This window comes from Chenopodium album, chromosome 13 (genome assembly GCF_948465745.1).
Source record: "Chenopodium album chromosome 13, dcCheAlbu1.1, whole genome shotgun sequence".
Taxonomy (NCBI): domain Eukaryota; kingdom Viridiplantae; phylum Streptophyta; class Magnoliopsida; order Caryophyllales; family Amaranthaceae; genus Chenopodium; species Chenopodium album.
The window spans coordinates 10,965,493-10,984,739 of NC_137846.1; the positions used below are offsets into that span (position 1 = coordinate 10,965,493).

General features: G+C 30.7%; 1 protein-coding gene across 1 annotated transcript; it reads right to left on the reverse strand.

The window, feature by feature from the left end:
- Positions 1-5,278: 5,278 nt before the first annotated feature.
- Positions 5,279-9,893, reverse strand: LOC145574582 (putative serine/threonine-protein kinase WNK9). The gene is made up of 7 exons (XM_081632411.1): positions 9,401-9,893; positions 9,251-9,288; positions 8,820-9,047; positions 8,328-8,548; positions 7,193-7,350; positions 6,629-7,067; positions 5,279-6,508 (listed from the first exon to the last, which is right to left on the reverse strand). Exons 1-7 carry the CDS (start codon positions 9,473-9,475, stop codon positions 5,442-5,444), a joined length of 2,226 nt encoding a protein of 741 aa, XP_081488537.1. The 5' UTR covers positions 9,476-9,893; the 3' UTR covers positions 5,279-5,441.
- Positions 9,894-19,247: the final 9,354 nt, after the last annotated feature.

Consider the following 19,247-nt stretch of genomic DNA (forward strand, 5'->3'; position numbering starts at 1 on the left):
TGGCCAAAAATGATAAAAATAAAAATAAATGAATCAAGAGATGAGATGTAAAACACAATGTTGGTAGATGACATGTCGGCCATGCATGTAGCATTAACAAGGTAAAAAGTTGCATTACACTATAACGTCGGCGGTTGGCTGTTGTTTGGTCCATCACATCCTTTATAAACTCATGATTGGATTATTTAAATATTAGGATAAAAACTTTGCTAGCTGCTGGAAAGCAATAATAATAATAATAATAATAATAATAATAAAATAATAATTATTATTATTATTATTATCATCTCAAAGACGTATAGTCTTACAACCTATAAAAAGTTAGTGGGTAGCCGAGAAACAATATGAGCCCCTACTCCTATAACTATTATTATTATTATTATTATTATTATTATTATTATTATTATTTATACTTTATATATATAATTATTGTTATTATTATAGCTTAATTGTATAACCAGTATGGAGTATATATATTATAGAGTAACTTTATAAAAAATTTATGTATTAACACGGGTACAATTTAATCCTCCACGATGACTATGTATTGATAATGTTCCCATTACTAGAGGGGTCTAAAAATGGATAGCTTTATTTTCTTTTTAATTTTTGTAAGGGAAGAATAGGTTTAAAATTTAATGAATTACAGACGTGCAAAGACTACTTTTATCAAAAAAAATAAAAAAAAAAAAAAATGGCTCAAGTAATAATATAAGTTAAAAACTAAAAATTAAAAAATAATTAACCTGGCCTGGTGTCCGTGTGCTGCATTCAACATGGAATCTATCTTTTATTTTGCTTTCTGAATTTTTTTAAAAAAAATTACAAAAATGTTTGCGTCACTTTGCTTTTGGTGTTTTCTGCCCTTTAATGGAACACAAGCGTTGTCAAATAATATCACTCTCTTTTGTGCTTATTAATGAAATTAATTAATTGATAATAATCGTAAACTACTAAAGAAAAGCATGTCATCTATCCATCATCATTATCTTCACATGATTGATATGAAGAAAATAAATTTAAGTATGTTCCAAAAGTTATCTAATCATGACCTAACCTACCAATGCCATCACTCTATTTAGTCTAACCTCATCTTAATAATTCTTTAATCATTCACCTTTATATAGATACATGCATGAATTAGAAAGTTCTACAAAAAAAAAAAAAAGTCATTAATACTATATTATATCACCTTAGTTTAATTTCTTAATATTTTATGTTATTAACATTAATAAGTCTATATTTTAGTGTCCTTGCACCTAGCTTACACAAATGGCTCCAATTTGCAATATCAATGCTAATTAGATTCAAATATCATTCAATTGATATTGCCTATTAAGTAAATTTTGGTTAAAGTAATGTACTTTGAACAAGAGAGAGCATGAAAATTTGGCTAGTCCAACCTTCTAGATTGATGTACACTAATTAAGTTTTCAAAATCCCTTTTACCGATTTCCTTACCTTGGTTTTATACAATTGACTGCTTGCACTTTTCAAAAAGGTTGGCGTTGCTTGATGGTGCTTGAATGTTGAATCCATATGTTTGATTATTAAGACCAAAGTATCTAAAAGATTTTACCTTTATCTTTACCTTTCAGTCAATATATGTGTCAACTACTTCCTCTTTTATTTTCATCCTATTTAAAATCTTTTACTACACACAAAAAAAAAAAAAAAAAAAAAAAAAAAAAAAAAAAAACTAAAACTGAACAAGAAGTACCTTGTAGTCTTCAATACATTGTGATACAGAAGTGATGTTCGGTCAATGTTATATGTATAATATCTAGGATGCATTTTGTATTGTTCACACCTCATAAAAGTAAATTTAATGTCTAATTGGGTCCGATTAGCTGATTGCATATAACATGAAAATTAGGGTTTATTAGGCGATTTTAAGTGAAATAAACGCACCATTAAACAGATAAATAAAACGTGTTTTATTATATGATGAAGTTAGCTATCATAAATTTTTTTTTTATTTTTTTATTTAAGTTCTATACATAGCATGTTATGACAATGATTTTCTTAATAATTTGCATTTATCATTTTGCCACCTTGATAAATTTGTTGCAATAATGAGAAATATGATCATTTACAATATGTTTTGCACAATCATTGTGATAATGTAACTATAAATGAAAGACATTCCAAGTTTTATGAGAAAGGGGGTGGATAACCTACAAATCCATTTTTTTGTATTAAAAGTAGTTGTAGTTAATAGTTATTGCAAGAAATTCTGCCTGATTGGACAATTGGATAATGTAATTTATTGTAATTTTGCCTTTTAGGGTATAGTTAATTAGTTATTATTGGCTCACAATGAGTACATCTAAATTATTATGTATCCCATATAAATGCACCTAATTTAATAAACTTTGATATATGTTTCCTTTGATTGGTACATGCATCCAAATGTTATGTGCAATATAATTGTGCATTAAACTCTTGGAGAAAATTTCTACCAGTCATGCAAATTATGTTTCCACCATCAATTAAAATTTTTAGTTGGTCTTGTCAATGTTATATATAGATCTTATCAAGTGATATGAATGAATTAAGGGTAACAGTTGTTGTAAATTGTCAAGCAATTTATCTTTGTTATTAGAAACTTGTTTCAAACTATTTCTTCCGTTTCAAATTACATTAAATTATAAACAAGTCTATAAACACACACTTGACACTTCAAGAAATAGAATAGGAAAAAAAAAAAAAGAGCACTTTAACTCCAGCTAAAGTTCTGAGTCATTAGATTATTAAAACTATCGATTGATTTCACTTTGTTTTGCTATTAGGGCATTCAATCTTGAAGGTGTATCAATGTCATTTTTGTGCTAGAACTCGTAGAGAAATGGAGGATGGAGTAGCTTTTTTTTTTTCTTTTCTTTTTTTTCTTTTTTTGATTAAAAGTAGAAAGTTGACAATCAAGAAGTGGTAAATATTATGTATTACATATAAAAATACTCATTATATATAATTTATACTACCGTATTTGTTGAGCTCATGAGAAAAACCCACATGTGAGTGAAAGTGTTGTCCCACATTGAAAGAGTATAAAAGTGGAGAAATATTGGGATGTGTATCCTACATTGAAGAAAAGTGAAAGTCGTGTCCACTTTATAAGGCTAAGGGGCTACTCCCCTCATTGCCATATGGTTTTGAGGTGAAACTTCCTTAATCGTTTAAAGTAAACAGTTGTGACGGGTGTGGCTCGGTCTCGTTTATCATGGTATCAGAGTCAGGTTGGGTTGTGTTGTGATTTGGGCCAGTATTATAGACAACTCACATGTGAGGGGGAGTGTTGAGCCCATGAGAAAAACCCACATGTGAGTGAAAGTGTTGTTCCACATTGAAAAAGTATAAAAGTGAAGAGAAATATTGGAATGTGTATCCTTACATTGAAGAAAAGAGAAAGTCGTGTCCACTTTATAAGGCTAAGAGGCTACTCCCTTCATTACCATATGGTTTTGAGGTGGAACCCTCTTGGTCGTATAAAATGGACAGTTGTAACGGGTATAGCCCACCCCCGTTTTATCCTTATTAATTAAGAATTCACAGTAAATTTACCAAATTTAGCTTTAAAATTTCTTACACTCATTCTATCACTATGCAATATAAAAGATCCGAGTGAATATAATACGCATCAGTTTTACTAGATTTATAATATTGTAACTTTGTAGGGGTTTTTTTTCTTCAAACATCTAATAATAGGAATTATTAATTTCAGATGGAGGCAGTATTTGAAGTAAGAGCAATAAATTCAATTAAATTATTGCAATGATGTTGAAAAAAATAGATTCATGGGAGGAGCAGTCAAATTAAAAATCATGATCATGTGAAGGATGATGATAATGTGGACCTTCAATTAGTCCCAATACATAAAACCCACATCTAAGTGGGCCCATAGAGTAAGAGCCATGCTGCAAGTAGTAGATTACATGCATGAAATTGTGGGGTCCCTCTTCAAAGCTCTTCTATTATTGGAGTAAAATTTAAGAATTCATTTTAACAATAAAAAATACAAAGTATACTTATTTCATTCCAATTATATTACTATAAGGATGAAATTACGCATCTTAAAAATACATTTCATACGTTAAATATATATAATTTTATAAGAGTAATAGTTTTAAAAAAATGCTGATATTGTAAAATCAATTTATGAGATGAATTTAATAAGATCTCACGTGACTATATTTTACTTAACGTATCATATTATATGGTCAAACAATAATATTAAATAGTGCAATAGTTCAATTGTTGTAATAATATTGGGACGGTGGAAGCGTTATATTAAAAACCTTAAAATTGGAGTTTCTTTCTAGACTTCTAGTATGGCAGCTTATATAAACTGACAAAGCCAGAATAATTGAATTGAATTTCATCCATCACTACTCACTCACTCACTCCTATTGTCTTTTAATGCAAACCCTCTTTATGAAGTCCACCTTAGATTTTGCTTTCTTCTTTGGTTGCTTTTAGGAATGGACATTGTGCAGAACATTGAATCCACCTCAATATCCTTATAAAATCTTCTCTTACTTTTTCCTTTTTTAATAAATTATCGTGAATCCATAAGACAGAAACAAGAAAGGTTTTTAATAAATTATCGTGAATCCATACGAGAGACATCTTGTCGAGGTGGCTCTAATACCATGTTAAATTTCGAAACAGGCCTGGACAACCCAAACAAGGAGAGAACTTCTATACTAAAATTAATTGGCAATAGTAGAGTAACACCTTTATCTTATAAAGTGGAATTAATTCTGCTCTTTCTCCAATATGGGACACTCACAAAGTCACAAGTGGGCTATAATGAGTTTCAATAGTTCACAAGTTAAGCAAGAACGAAGGTCGAAGGTCTCTTGATTTTAAGGAAAAATGGATTGTATCGCCTAAGTTTCAATGCATACAGATTCAAGACATATTCTAATATGAATATATATAATCCTAGAAACAAAGTTCTTGGCTTAAGAATATGAATATATATAATCCTAGAAACAAAGTTCTTGACTTTAACCACTCGATATGGTAAACAGTCGAAACTCAATTCGCTCTGTTCTCTATATTGAACTTAGTATAAGAGATCATATTAGATCTTTTGATAGTCTAGCTATACTGAGTTCGTCATCATAATTAATTTGACGAAAAGGAATATAATTTATATTATGAGAAAATTAATTGTAAGATAAACACATTTCCTTCCTAATCTAAGGTAAATGAGTAATGTACATGGATGCCAAATGGACCCAAACATCGCTAACCCGGGAGATTTTACAAGTCTCTCGAAAAAATTTGACTAAATATCTCATAAATAGCTACCACAACTCCTCCCAATTTCTTGACAAAAATGGGGATACTGATATGGTTTATACAGGACAGGCTCTATAATTGGTATCGAAGTTGATAAAAAAAAGAATCATATAAACACCTCACAGATTTTATTATATATAAACAGCATCAACAGGAAGTGATGTAGTCCTGTGAAGAGCACTTGGTAAGAGTGAACCAGTAAAGTTCTTTGTAGTAGCCAAATTCTGTGTAGTATAAGAACCTTCCATCGCCTCGCATTTCTGAATCCTTGGGATTCTTGAAATGGGGCAGCTCTTTTTCAAGTCTTCGATATTTGATGAATGCTGAACACTCCTCTCAGACTCTGACTGCAAGACACTTCTTTCGTGTTTGGGGCAGCTCTTGTGTAAATCTTCGATGTTTAATGAATGCTGAAGACTGTCAGACTCTGATTGCAAGATCCTTCTTTCGTGTTCCAATAACAGGTTAAGGTGTAAAGATTGTGTGAACCTGTCATCTCCTTGATCTTGATCTCCATGACAGGAACGTGGAGTTGACGGTTTTGATGAAATCCCGAGCTTCTGGTCTTTGACTTCTCTCAACTCTATTTGGTATTTGGCTTTAAGCCATCTGAGCCCCCACTGAACTTCATTTTCACCATCATTGGATTCATAATGGGTCAGGTTTTCTACATTATTTTCAACCTTAGGCAAACCAGGGTGACCTGATGTTTCATGCTCTTCATCGGAATGAATTCCTCCAGAGCCAGGTGAGCTAAGTTCCACACTTTCGCAACCATTAGTATGGCATGAAGTGGATAGTTTTGAAGCTTTCACTCCATGATCCTCAGATCCATCAACTTGAAATGTGATCTCTTCAAACCTTCCATGTATAGCAGCAGCACAACCATTAGGGCATTCTAAAAATGCTGGATTGAAGGCTCCAGGATTGCTCGATAAAAAATCCATTAAGGAGCCTATCGAAGTATGGGTAGAAGCACAATTTTCACACAATTTCATATCAGAAAAGCAGGGAGTTTCTTCATACCCTGGACCTTTCTTCCAGCCAGGTACTAGTGCGGCTATTTCCCCATCAATCATATCTGCAATGCTAGTTACATCTTGATCAGTAATTTCAAGCTCAGCAACCATTTCAGTTGCAACACTTAAAGCTGTATCCAATTCGATGTCAAAAGGAAAGTAAATATTCCTGATGCGTCCTGCACGAATAAATAATTTGACAGGCTTAGATCCGTGCACGCACAAAAAAAAGAACCAAAAAAAAAAAAAAAAAAAGGTTTACATGGTATAAACATAAATGAGAATATCAAGAGGATGACCTTCTTTATCAGCTATTCTAAGTCGTAAAAAGATGCTTCCATCTTCCCTTCTCTTTCCTTTAATAGTGATGTCAACATCTGCAGAATGGTCATCCTCATGGTGTTCAAATAAGTCAATACCAGAACTTTCAATCTCACTTGGATGATACCCCCACTCATAGGATTCCAAATCAATGCCATTGGAGTACCCATTAAGGTAGGAGCTGTCACTGTTGTAATGTTCAAGGAAAGAAGGCTGTCTCATTAAAGAACCAAGATCATCAAATTCACTTTGGCACTCAGTTGGCCTAGAATCATCATCATAATCATCAATTTGGAGAAATGGGTCATTCAAAAGTTCTCTTGCAGAGAGCCTTGATGAGACAGTTGCCAGACATTTATCAATGAATTGCCGCACCTCTGGATCTTTCACTTTGTACAAAGCATTAGGCTTCTTACCCTAAAAATTAGTAGTGTATGAAATATGGGTAAGAATATGCAAGTGTCCCTTCCAGTACAGATAAAAAGTGAAATGTACTCAAGAAATCCCATGGTGGGTTTTTGTTAGAGGAACAGATTTCTTACAGATATAACTTTTTTGTAGATTTGAGCCGGATTAGAGCATTCACTATATGGATACTCAAAAGTGACCATTTCCAGTATGCACATCCCAAATGAATAAATATCAACCAATTCATTGTATTCTTCTTCATAGACTTCCGGGGCCATAAACTCTGGTGTTCCTGAAAATTAAAAAATTCCACACATTCATCATAAAGCTTCTAAACCTATTTGCCAACAATGCCAGTAAATCTTCTACTCCCCATAATCCTAATCACATCAATAACTTCTAAACTCCATAAACCTTGTAAGTTTATAATGACCTTACCAGATCACATTCAGCTAAATGTCACAACTGAATGACAGGACATCGAAACCTCATTTAAAATAGTAAAGTTAATTTATTTACAAGAACTACATCAGCAAACCACACCAAATATAGAGCAAGCCAAATGACAACAACTAGGGATGTTAATGAGCTTGTATACTTCAATTCAAAGTGGTCAAAGCTCAGTCAAAACTTGTAAATTAGTAGTTTAACTTTTTTCTAGCATTCTTATTATACCTTGACATTCTTATTATACCTTTTTTCTAAGCAATGACCCGTAAGCTCAGAAGTAGTTTAACTTTTTTCTAGCATTCTTATTATACCTTGACATAACAAAGTTTTTATAAATGAAAGATATAGATTTCAGAACATGCTAGCAAAGATTGTAAATTAGAATAATGTTGCAGCAAAAATATTGCAACTTGAAGCTAAAGTTGCCTCATTGTAACTTATTGCTCAAGCACAGAACAAGCTTAACCTAGGCAAGTAGAGCAAAAGAATAGATTCTCCAAGCTCGACTAACTCGAGTTTGAACTATTTCAAGCAGAGTCAAAAAGTCCCACGCTCGAGCTCAGCTCATTATCGCCCCCTATTACCAACACCTAAGTCGTTGGTGGGGTATAGGCAGTCCATATACATAACCAAATCAGACATCATACATGCATAATTATATTATTAGAACAATGACAACTTAGTGTCACGGTATGCCTATTGGGGCATTGAAGAGGTCACAGGTCTGCAACTTTTACACTATACAAATGTAAACCTTCCAAGAGCAGACACAAAACCCATAAATAAAGCTAAGTTAAGAAGATGATTGAAGAAGCATACCGACACAATGAGCAGCATGAGATTTCCTGAGTATTGCTGCCAAACCAAGGTCACCAATCTTAACTTCTCCTTGATTACCATTAACAAATATATTATCACACTTAAGATCTCTGTGAATCACTGGTGGGTCATGGCTATGAAGATAAAGTAACCCTTTTAAGATCTGCCTACACCAGTGCTTCACTGCCCTGATGTTTACTCTCCTATGCTTTAGCCTATACCTAACCAAATTAAAGATTGGCAAATAATAAGTAAAAAAGTATCAACAACATTATAAAATAAATCCAATTGGTCAAGGAAAAAGAAAAGTTGGCAGATGTTAATATCCGGGATTGATCAATGTCACACACACGACGAACAATATATAGTAGTATATACAGCTAATTGAAAATTACTCGCTAATCCAGGAAGCGGATTTGCAGCTAGTTCATGTGTATAAGATTGATCAATCTCGGATATTAACACAAACTTCCTAGAGAAATGTTGACTTACTGTCTTAAAGTGCCAGAAGTGAACATTTCAGTAACAAAGTTGATATTCCTCTTAGCTGTATCAACCCAGGAAGTGTAGAACTTCATTATATTCTTGTGTTTCAATGTTTTTAGTAGGTGAATCTCACAGTATAGCCTTTCTAGATCTTCTGGACTTTGAAGAAAATCATAAAGTTTTACTTGATTCCAAGCAACTTCAATCCCTTCATATTCATCAAATGCTCTATATCTGTCAACACACATCACCCCAAAAAAAAATCAATTAATTTACAAATCTAGCAAATACCCATCTCATAAAATCACCCCAAAATATTTCCCATTAACAAAATAATAATCTCAATGATACAGATCAATGAAATCAGTTCCACTCATTATCAAAAAAAAAAAAAAAAAAAAATCTTAAATTAAAGGGTAGAAGTTCAGATTTCATACACTATCTTGGAAGCTCCTTTTCCAAGGATTTCATTATACTGCAGCAAAGAAAAAAAAATCAATTTTTTTGAAAAAATTAGCAATAAAACCCAGAAAAATCAAGCTAAAATGGTAATCATAAATCAAAAAAATTAATAAATTTCTACTTACTCTGCCATATCTACCAGTTGGATCAACTTCAACGAACTCAGAGCACTCATCTTCAAGATGTGAAAAACCATTCATTTCCTTCACCAATCACTAACTCAATAAACCCCTTTATTTAATTTTCCCCCAATTTTTTCTTCAATAAATATATTTATCTATAAAAATGTAACAGCTAATTTTATTTTTAATTTGATTTAATCTTTAAGCTCTGACACCACACAAAAAAAATAAATACCCACTTCTTTTTTATAAAAAGTTTGATCAATTACTCATGTGATGAGAAAAAAGGAAGGAAAAAAAACGTTATGCAAGACATTTACAGAGCTACCCACTTCTAAGCAGGGAACATGACAAGCAAGAGAGAGAAAGAAAGAGGAGTTGTTTCGATTTTTATTTGTGTGTTTGGTTATAATAATACTGATTATCCCTTTCTTTTTCTCTCTCTAAATTTCGTGAAAGTTTTAAGTATACTTTCTGCACCTTTTGTTACAAATTATGAATTGAAATGAAATGAAATTTTGAGGGAATTATATATTTTTATATGTGCGGAGATTGTGGCACATTGGATCCAACTTGTAATACTCTTTAACAGTGAGTTGCTCAAGTGCTTACAACTTTCCTTCTAGTTTCATGAGATTTTGGGATCGATTTTCATCACCTTATTTTTTGTGGCTCTATAAAGACAAAAAAACCTTGTAGCACTCTTTTCGTGTCTTAATAACAGTTTTACGTCTTATTCTCTTCGTCTTATTTTTTACTACTAATTGCAATTAGTTTTCTTATTGAATTGATTTTAATTTTACTAAAGTTAAATAATTTTGTACTAATTCTCTATTACTCCCCCAGTGTTTAAATAAATAAACGTTTTCCTTTTTTGACTATGTTTGAATAAATAAAATGTTTTCTTTTTAAATATCTTGTCTCTCTCTCTTTTTTTTTTTTTAAATAATATTCTCTCTAGTTTTTAATAACATTCTACTAACTAATAGTCCCCACAAAATTCCTTACTCTTTTATCTCTTGTCGACCTAGGGTATGTTCACATTTACTGAATTCAGCTGAACTGAACTGATTGGAGCTGAACTAAACTGATTGGAGCTTAACTGAACCGAACTAAACTGATTGGAGCTAAACTGAACTAAACTGAACTGAACTGAACTGAATTGAGGTGAAATGAATATTTTATTAGAGAAGGGGATTAGGAGCTGAACTGAACTGAACTGAATTGAACTGAAATTAAGCTAAAGTGAACAGGCCCTTATACTCCACTACTTATTATTTTATTTAATTCAACAATTTCTAAAACTTCATGAAAGTCAAAACGTTTCATTTATTTAGACACGAAGAGAGTTATATGTACTTACTGATTTCAAACTAAAATTATTTTTAATGAATTGAAACTACTTCAATTTAACTGAATTCATTTTTACTAAACTCAAATTATTTTTATTGAATATTAGTTTTTTTTAATGTAAATAGAATATTAGCATGCTTTTCAACGTAATATTGCAATTAAAAGATCTCAAACTATGTGTTGTATAAAAAAAGTAAAAAATCTTCACCAAAAAAAAAAAGACGTAAAAATTATACATCTGAAAATTAAAAATCAAGACGAATCTACAAATCGCATATGAATATATCTTATTCAATAAATATTAGATTCAAGTTTTATTGGAGTCTCCTAAGATTTTATATAGGACAAATAATACATTGATATTTGGTTGATTTTGAATATATATATATATATATATATATATATATATATATATATATATATATATATATATAAATAGATATATCACACTATATACTACCTCCATTTTTATTTAGTTGACACGTTTTGACTTTAGCACTATTCACACACTCGCTTTGACCGTGTTTTGTGCTTAAACATAATGAAAAATATAATCATGTGAGGCATTGTTAGATTTATCACAATATATGTATTAATATCAACTTTTCATAATTTTTTCTTAGTGGTAATTAAAGATATTAATAGTTGATGAATTTGTGCATTGACAAACGTGATTAAAGAAACGTGTCAACTAAAAAGAAACGGAGGAAGTAGTATGGTATATAACGAGGGTTTATATATGGGAATATAAAGGAAAATGCATGGTAGGGTTTGGTTATGTTAAAATTGAATGAAAAATAGATCAATTTGAGATGGAAATTTTATTTAACCAAAGTATAATATTTTGGATGAATTTTTTTTTTTTTTTTTAGTGGGGAGGGGGGGGGGGGGGACAAGGGATAGTAATATGTTAGATTTCGTTTAATTTAACTTTTACACTTAGATAACATAAGATTAGATTAGGTTAAAAAAATGTTTTAAATAAGTTTTGATATTGTATTGCATTGCAATTAAGTTTTGACACACTCATATATAATTTTCTATAGGTGGCATTCGAGGTAGTAGTGATTCAGGTAATGATTAATGGTAAAGATAACAATTATGATCAAACTTTAAATATATTACCACTTCAAATATAGCAGGTAGCATTTGATCAAATAATAGCAAGTTAAACAATATATGTGGCCTTTCTTTAACTTACAATTCCGAAAACTATTTTTGCCGAACACTCATGTTGTCAACTAACATTCACTATAATTTTAAGCCTTTATCAATATAAGTTGTAAATTATTTGTTGCTTGGATGACTACCTGATGTTTTGCCAAATAAACTAACCGGTAAAATTGATTTTTCTTTTTTTTTTTAGAGGGGCAAGCCCCAAAACTGGTGAAATTGATTAGTGAAAGTAATTTAAGATATACATCAATTTAGTCCATTTGACCTTTTAAATTTACCATGCATTTTCCTTTTAGGTCTAGCTAAATAATTTAATTAATTGCTTTGATTCATTTTAGGTTTATATATTTTCTCTTTCTATTTTGAATTAGGTCTCACAATCACTCATTTATCTATTCGATCTCTCTCTACTATTTCAATTACATATGAGTAGAATATTGCGCTATGCTAATCAGTGGAGTATAAAACTAATACCATACATTAGGCTAGTTTTCAATTTTTAGACGGATATACCCGAAGAGATTGATTATTTGTGTTCATTTACTCATTTTATACTCATTTCGTCACTTGTAGACTTTAATATGAGGGATATTGAACGATTGATTATTAAAATAAAACCATGTATATACACCTAACTTTAAATACACCCGATTATAAGAAGGATGTTGAGCCACAAATTTGTTTGTAACATTATTTATGTAATTTTTATGCTAAAAATATTGCTTGTGTATTGAGATTGATTCTAGATTCCTGAGGTTTAGGGACCACAATGTATACTATTTCTTGATTTTTTTAATATTTCCACTGTATACACTAGTTCTTGATATTTTTCCTTTTAATTTTATTTTTTTTGTTTGGATATGGAATTTTGGATTAACATGAAAACAACTTCGTATAAGCTAATTTTTTGCTGTTGAATTTTGGCTATTTGATGCAATTCAGTGGATTCAACGTAACTTATTCAAGGCTATACCACGGGCGCTGACGGATGTATACGAGGAAGCCAGGGAAAATATAAGTTATTATTTTTGTCATTTTAAGTTGTTGACATTATATATTCACTTACACCATTTAACTACTACATATATTATGGGTTTTATTCGATATTTTTTAGTACAAAGTAAAGGAAAGGTTAATGAATTTGTCATACATTTGTATATATTTCAAAATATCAACATTTTGAAATAGGTTAACTGTCAACATCATGCATTAATAAATAAATGTATTAATTAATTAAAACAAATAGTTTTGTAGTAAAAAGATTAGAGGAAGGAAAATGGAATAACATAGATTTAGATGATGAAAAAAGTATTGAGAGTAGAAATAACAGCTCAATCGTCAATATGACAATTACCAAAATAAACGTGAGATGACAGAAAAGAAAAAATAGATTGCCTCTAAAAAAACTAACGTATTGTGAATCTGGCAAAATCCCCTTCTTTTTATTTCTTACATGCTAGCTAGGACATTGAACGGAAGATGATACATTCAATTTAACAATAGTGACGGATCGAATACCTAATGTATTCTTGTTAGCGGTCATGCCCTCAAGAGCCTCAACGTACATGTTTTCGAGAAGCTAACAAAGTTGTGGACTTTTAAATACTTTTTTCACAACCATTGCACACCAAAGTTAAGATTATATGCACATTAGTGAATGTCTATACTATAAAATAAATCTTATTAGTAATTGAATTAAACTAGAAAGTTGCCTTGAGAGAAGACAAAATTAGGGTAAGTTTATTAAATTAATTTCTTCTTTTGAATAAGGGTCTGTTCATATTTACTGAATTGAGCTGAACTAAACTGAACTGAATTGATTAGAGCTGAACTGAACTGAACTGAACTGAACCGAGCTGAAATGAATATTTTATGAGAGAAGGAAATTAGGAGCTGAACTGAACTGAACTGAACTAATTGGAGTTGAATTGAACTGAACTGAACTGATTGGAGCTAAACTGAACTGAAATTAAGCTGAAGTGAACAGGCCCTAAGGCTGCTCAAGCTAAGCGTTTCTTGCATTGTGTGAGATATTAGCGGTGGAAATGAGTTTGTTTAGATAAAGGGCACAAAGAATAACATCTTCAAATTATGGTTGCATGTTAGGATACATTTTCGTTGGGATATCTAAAACTCAACTTGCATGATTTTTATTTTTTGGCATTATCACTTAAGAAACCAATATAATCGATCATTGAACTTAGCCATGCTTAGTCGTGGAAGAATTATGGTATTTGATGCTCTTATTGCTCCACATATTTGCATTATAATGTCGATTATAGGTTTAGAACTCTAATTTTTGAGCATTATAATAAAATAAGTTATAATTTTCCAATAAAAATTGTTATTATTAGAAAAATTAACAAAGTCTTTTGCATTATTAAACAAAATTTTGTCCTTGCACCTTACCAATGCCCAAACTAACACTATCCAAATTATATTCCACTAAAGATCATTAATTGCTCGTTGATCAAAATTTAAAATTAAATAGAAAGAGAGTCTGTTTTACAACATACATTCTATCCCAAAACAATATGATAGTAACAAAATAATTTACTCTCTTCATTTTACTTATTACAATCAAAGAAACACTAATAAATATAATAATCTCATATCACTTGTATTTTTTTAATGTGGGACAATTCACTACATATTATTTATCTATATAACACATAAACTTCAATTACAAACAAAGAAACACCAACAATTTTATCAATGTAACTAACTACGAGTGCAAGATTTTTTAATTTAAGCAAGTGGATTAGAACAAACATACATGTACACATTTCTCACCTAAAAAAAAAGAAGGGAAAAAAAAAAGGTACAAATTATAATCAATAAGTACTAGTACGGGTGAGTACGGGTAAAACTGTAGATGGGACCCACACAGAAATAGCTAAGATTGGCAGTCGCATTGAAGTAAAGGCAGATTTTGATAACTTTTCGGATCATTGCCAACTCATCACTTCACCCTTCACACTTTCAAAGAGACAATATATTCTTCAATCTTCATACCAAATTTGTATGTGATGAAGTGTATTGGTTCATAGGTATCAACTTCTTTGTCTTATAAAAATTTGTGGTTTCCTACCTCCCAAGTTCATTCTTTATTTTCATTAATGCTTGAAAATAATAGATCATGTAATTATTAAATGGCCTAACAATGTTCTGTATCTACGATCTTTATTACAATCAACGTATACGCAATGACATAATTAAAATTGATAATATAGTTATTACTTGGTAGAAAATAAACAAAACTTACCAAATACCAACGAGATTTATTTTAGAAAAAAATTAAACTGATGATTTATTGAGGAGAAACATCACCAGGGTGAAAATAATGATAGTTCCATAGAGCAGAAAAATTATCTAGAGGATGAAACAATAATGGTTTGTTGAGGAGGAAAATGAAGGTTATTGTCTTATTTTGTTGAGATAAACATTTTCTCTTTTATTATTGTATTTTTTATTTATTCTATATTGTGTTTGAGGGTGAGTTATCAATTCATTTCATTGCACACACATTTGTTATAACCTTACTTTTAAATTATACAATTTGTTTTACTTATTACTTGTTTTACTCTTGATATTTGTTTTATTTGCTTTTTAAACAATATTTCAATGCATATATTAAACAACCACAATACTATTTTTTACTTATATTTACCAAAGATATATAATATTTTTAAAGTTTTGTCTCGTCAAAATTGAATACTTTAAATGAAACAAAACAAAATTAAATTGTTCATATATTTGTTGTTTAGTACCGTTGACGCATTACCATTTTTTTAACCTCAATTCATACAGTCCAAACAAATATCACCATATAATCACACATTTCAAACATTTTTGAATTTTCCATTGCAATCTTATGGTTTAACAGCAATTGATAGAGTTTTGTATAGAATACTACATATCAGATCATATACACTCTCTTAATTCCCAAATATTCTAATCAATTATTGCACACTTTAGTAGATGATGGAGTAAAAAAGTGAGTTGGTGTAGAAAAGATGAGTATAAATAGATGTACATAAAAAGTAAATTCACATATTCTAATCAGGAATTGAATTCACATCAAACTTGTTGTCTTCCCATATTCTTAATTATTCATGTAAGAAATATGCCTTAAAATCAATACTTATCTTAAATAAAAAAAATTGACAGTGATTATAAAAATAAATACATAAGAATTTTGAAAGTCAAATGTTAACTACATTTGATCTGTTCTCTAACAATCAAAGATTTGACTAAAGTAAAATATTTTGTTTGGACCTATTTGATAATTCTCAGCTATAGTTCATGGTGCCTAGGTTCTAAAGGTTACGTCTTTTTGTCAATGAAATATTAAACACACAAGTTATCACAATTATATTGCTAATATGCCCATCCATAAATAAATACAAATGGTCCATGGTGAATATTTATAAGCACCATATTCCTAATTTTCAAGTTTTCTATGGACTATATTCGTCTATTTTCCCACCATATCATCTTATGGTGATTAGTTTCTACACATACAAGCATGTCTTACAACATTCTCTATCTAGAACATTCTACCAATTACACAAGCATTTACTAGACCTCTCTAGAACCTTCTACATCTTTTGTTGAATAATTATTCTTAGAGGTTTTTCTGCTCTCTAAAACTATTTCTAGTTTTTCCTCGTGCATCATGATATTTCATGTCTAAGCTACCATGGCTAGATATATTAAAGCATCATGATCTTTCATTTCTAGAGTTTATTCAAGTACAGAAGTAGTCATCCACACACTTAAAATGTATGTATGTAGTGGTGGAGAAAGATTATCTTTAAAGAGACCGGCTAAAATATTAAACCATACATAAAAAAAAAAAAAATTAAAAAAAGTTCATGGTGATCTAGACATAAGTAGTAGTGTACAACATCACTCAGATTAAAATTATTTGAAGGTCAATAGTTAACTTCTTTGACTTCAATACATACATACCAATTATCTTAGTGGCAAAGATAATATTAACCATATTAGTGCTATAATCTTTGAGTATTAATCTAATTTTTCATATAATGATGGCCTTAATCATCATTATCCACTAACTTCAATTGAAGACCAGTGTAATATTGATGGGCAAAAAAAACTTTGATGGCTTTCCAAATTTATATAATGATATAAATATAGATTATGCAATATTATGTATGCATGGTGGTCAAAAAATCTTGGCTAAGAATTATTTTTGAATTACGTATAGTATTGCATCATTTGCATGGTTCACTTAATTATAATCTATAAAGTTGCATTTTTCTTGCCTTTTCCATAGGCTTAATTTTTTATAAACCAAATATATGTCGCAGGTCTATTGCACATTTGCACGTACATGCTTCAACATTAAAATAATGTTACTGGTCTCTTTAATTCTTTGCATATCATGCATGTTTATGATATTATATTATACTGTATTATTTTTACAATACACAATGAATGATGGACAATTTTGACTTTAGATGCCTAGGTTAGAAAAGAAACTTAGAGTATTGGGTTTGTTCCTAGTAGTTTTCTTTTGCAAAATGACTATTATATTTAATTGGCTTAGCTAGATATTCCGTGTTATTGTTTTTATTCGATAACAAGTAAAATATCTTTGTTGCCCCTAAGACCACCATATACTTTGATAAGAGATTTTATTGATCAATAAAATAATGAAGCGTGTAATATTCAAAAAATTAAAATAATTACCAACTCTTAATCAAGAAATAAAACTAGAAAAAGAAGACACCTACTTTTATGAAACATTGATTTATAATTTTAGACGAAGGGAGCAGTAGAAAAAAGTGAATACAAACGATCTCATGGTCGCATCAAATTAGACATAAATTTGGTGTGCTTGTGTGACTAGCGAAGTCATCACTAGCTAAATCAAAGATTATACACTCCACGCCGCAAAACTCACCGCAAAACATGTAGCACTCTTTATCGAAAGAAACATTGTATGTAGAAAGAAACTGTAAGGAATATTTCAATCATTCCACACTTGAGCCCCACTATCATCATACACTTAAGCATGGTGGCATCCAAAAGGAAGGAAGCTAGAGCAAAAGAGTCGCTAACAAGTTTTAGGAACTTGTAAACCGTTCTGAAGGAAGCTAGAGCAAAAGAGTCGCTAACAAGTTTTAGAAACTTGTAAACCGTTCATAGGGTGAAGGTTACACCCCTTCACGATCCATGAGATCGCTAACTCCATAGTGGTCTGGAACCATGACTGGATATCCGGGGATGAAGGTACAAATCCAACCTAAAAGAAATTAAATATGCCCTAAATAGGCCTCTACTTTGTTCTTCTCATTTCATGTGCACTTTCTGACTAACATACAATCAATATATTAATCCTAAATTTGTTTAATCTATGTTGGTTGATTATTAATGCACAACAAAACTATTATTGGCGATCACTTGAATTAAAAGCACATTAGCCTAAATAAAATTATTAATTATCTTATTAAGCGTGATTTCAAGTACAAATTCCCTTTAAACCTACAAGAGATGGCGTGATCAAGCAATAACAATAATATATCAAGCAACATATAAATTATTGATACAACAAATCATCATAATAAAAAATCTCAGTAAAACATAATAATATTAATAGCAAGATCCTAGGCATGATATTAACAAGATTAATAACAAATCCTAGCATGTCACTAAACAATAAAGATCAAAGTTTTATTCCTAACATAATAATAATATGATAGAAGAAATAGAAAGCAACCTAAGCATGACACTAGAAAGCAATAAACAACATCCTAACATGATACTAGGAATTAAAATAACCTAAACATGCTTTCTACAAAATTAAACAATAAAATTACTTACTTTGTTGCCTCGTATCTCTTTTTATCAAAACAATACACACATTAGTAAATTCAAGGAAAATATTAAATCAAACAATTAATTTAAATAGAGATTTGGGACCAAACCCTCAGAAATTATCAACCTTTCACGTCTAGGGCGAAGGCAACTTCGAACTTGGTTAGGGGCGCCTAAGAATCGTGATGGACGAATGTTGTTTTGAAAAGGGAAGGCTTAGAAAGAGGGAGAAAGAACAAGTTTCTAGCTTTGCGAGAGAAGATAATTGAATTAGATGATTGTTGATGACTGAAAACGGGGAAATAACGCCCCTATTTACAGAGAAAACATCCGGAATGCTTCGAAAAGAGTCAGAATTTGACTCGAAGTAAAACAGACCATATCGCGATGCAGTAGGGTTATCGCAACGCGACAGACCCTATCGCGGCGCGATAGGCTCTCTGCAGCGCGATGGCTTGATCAAGATAAAAATCCT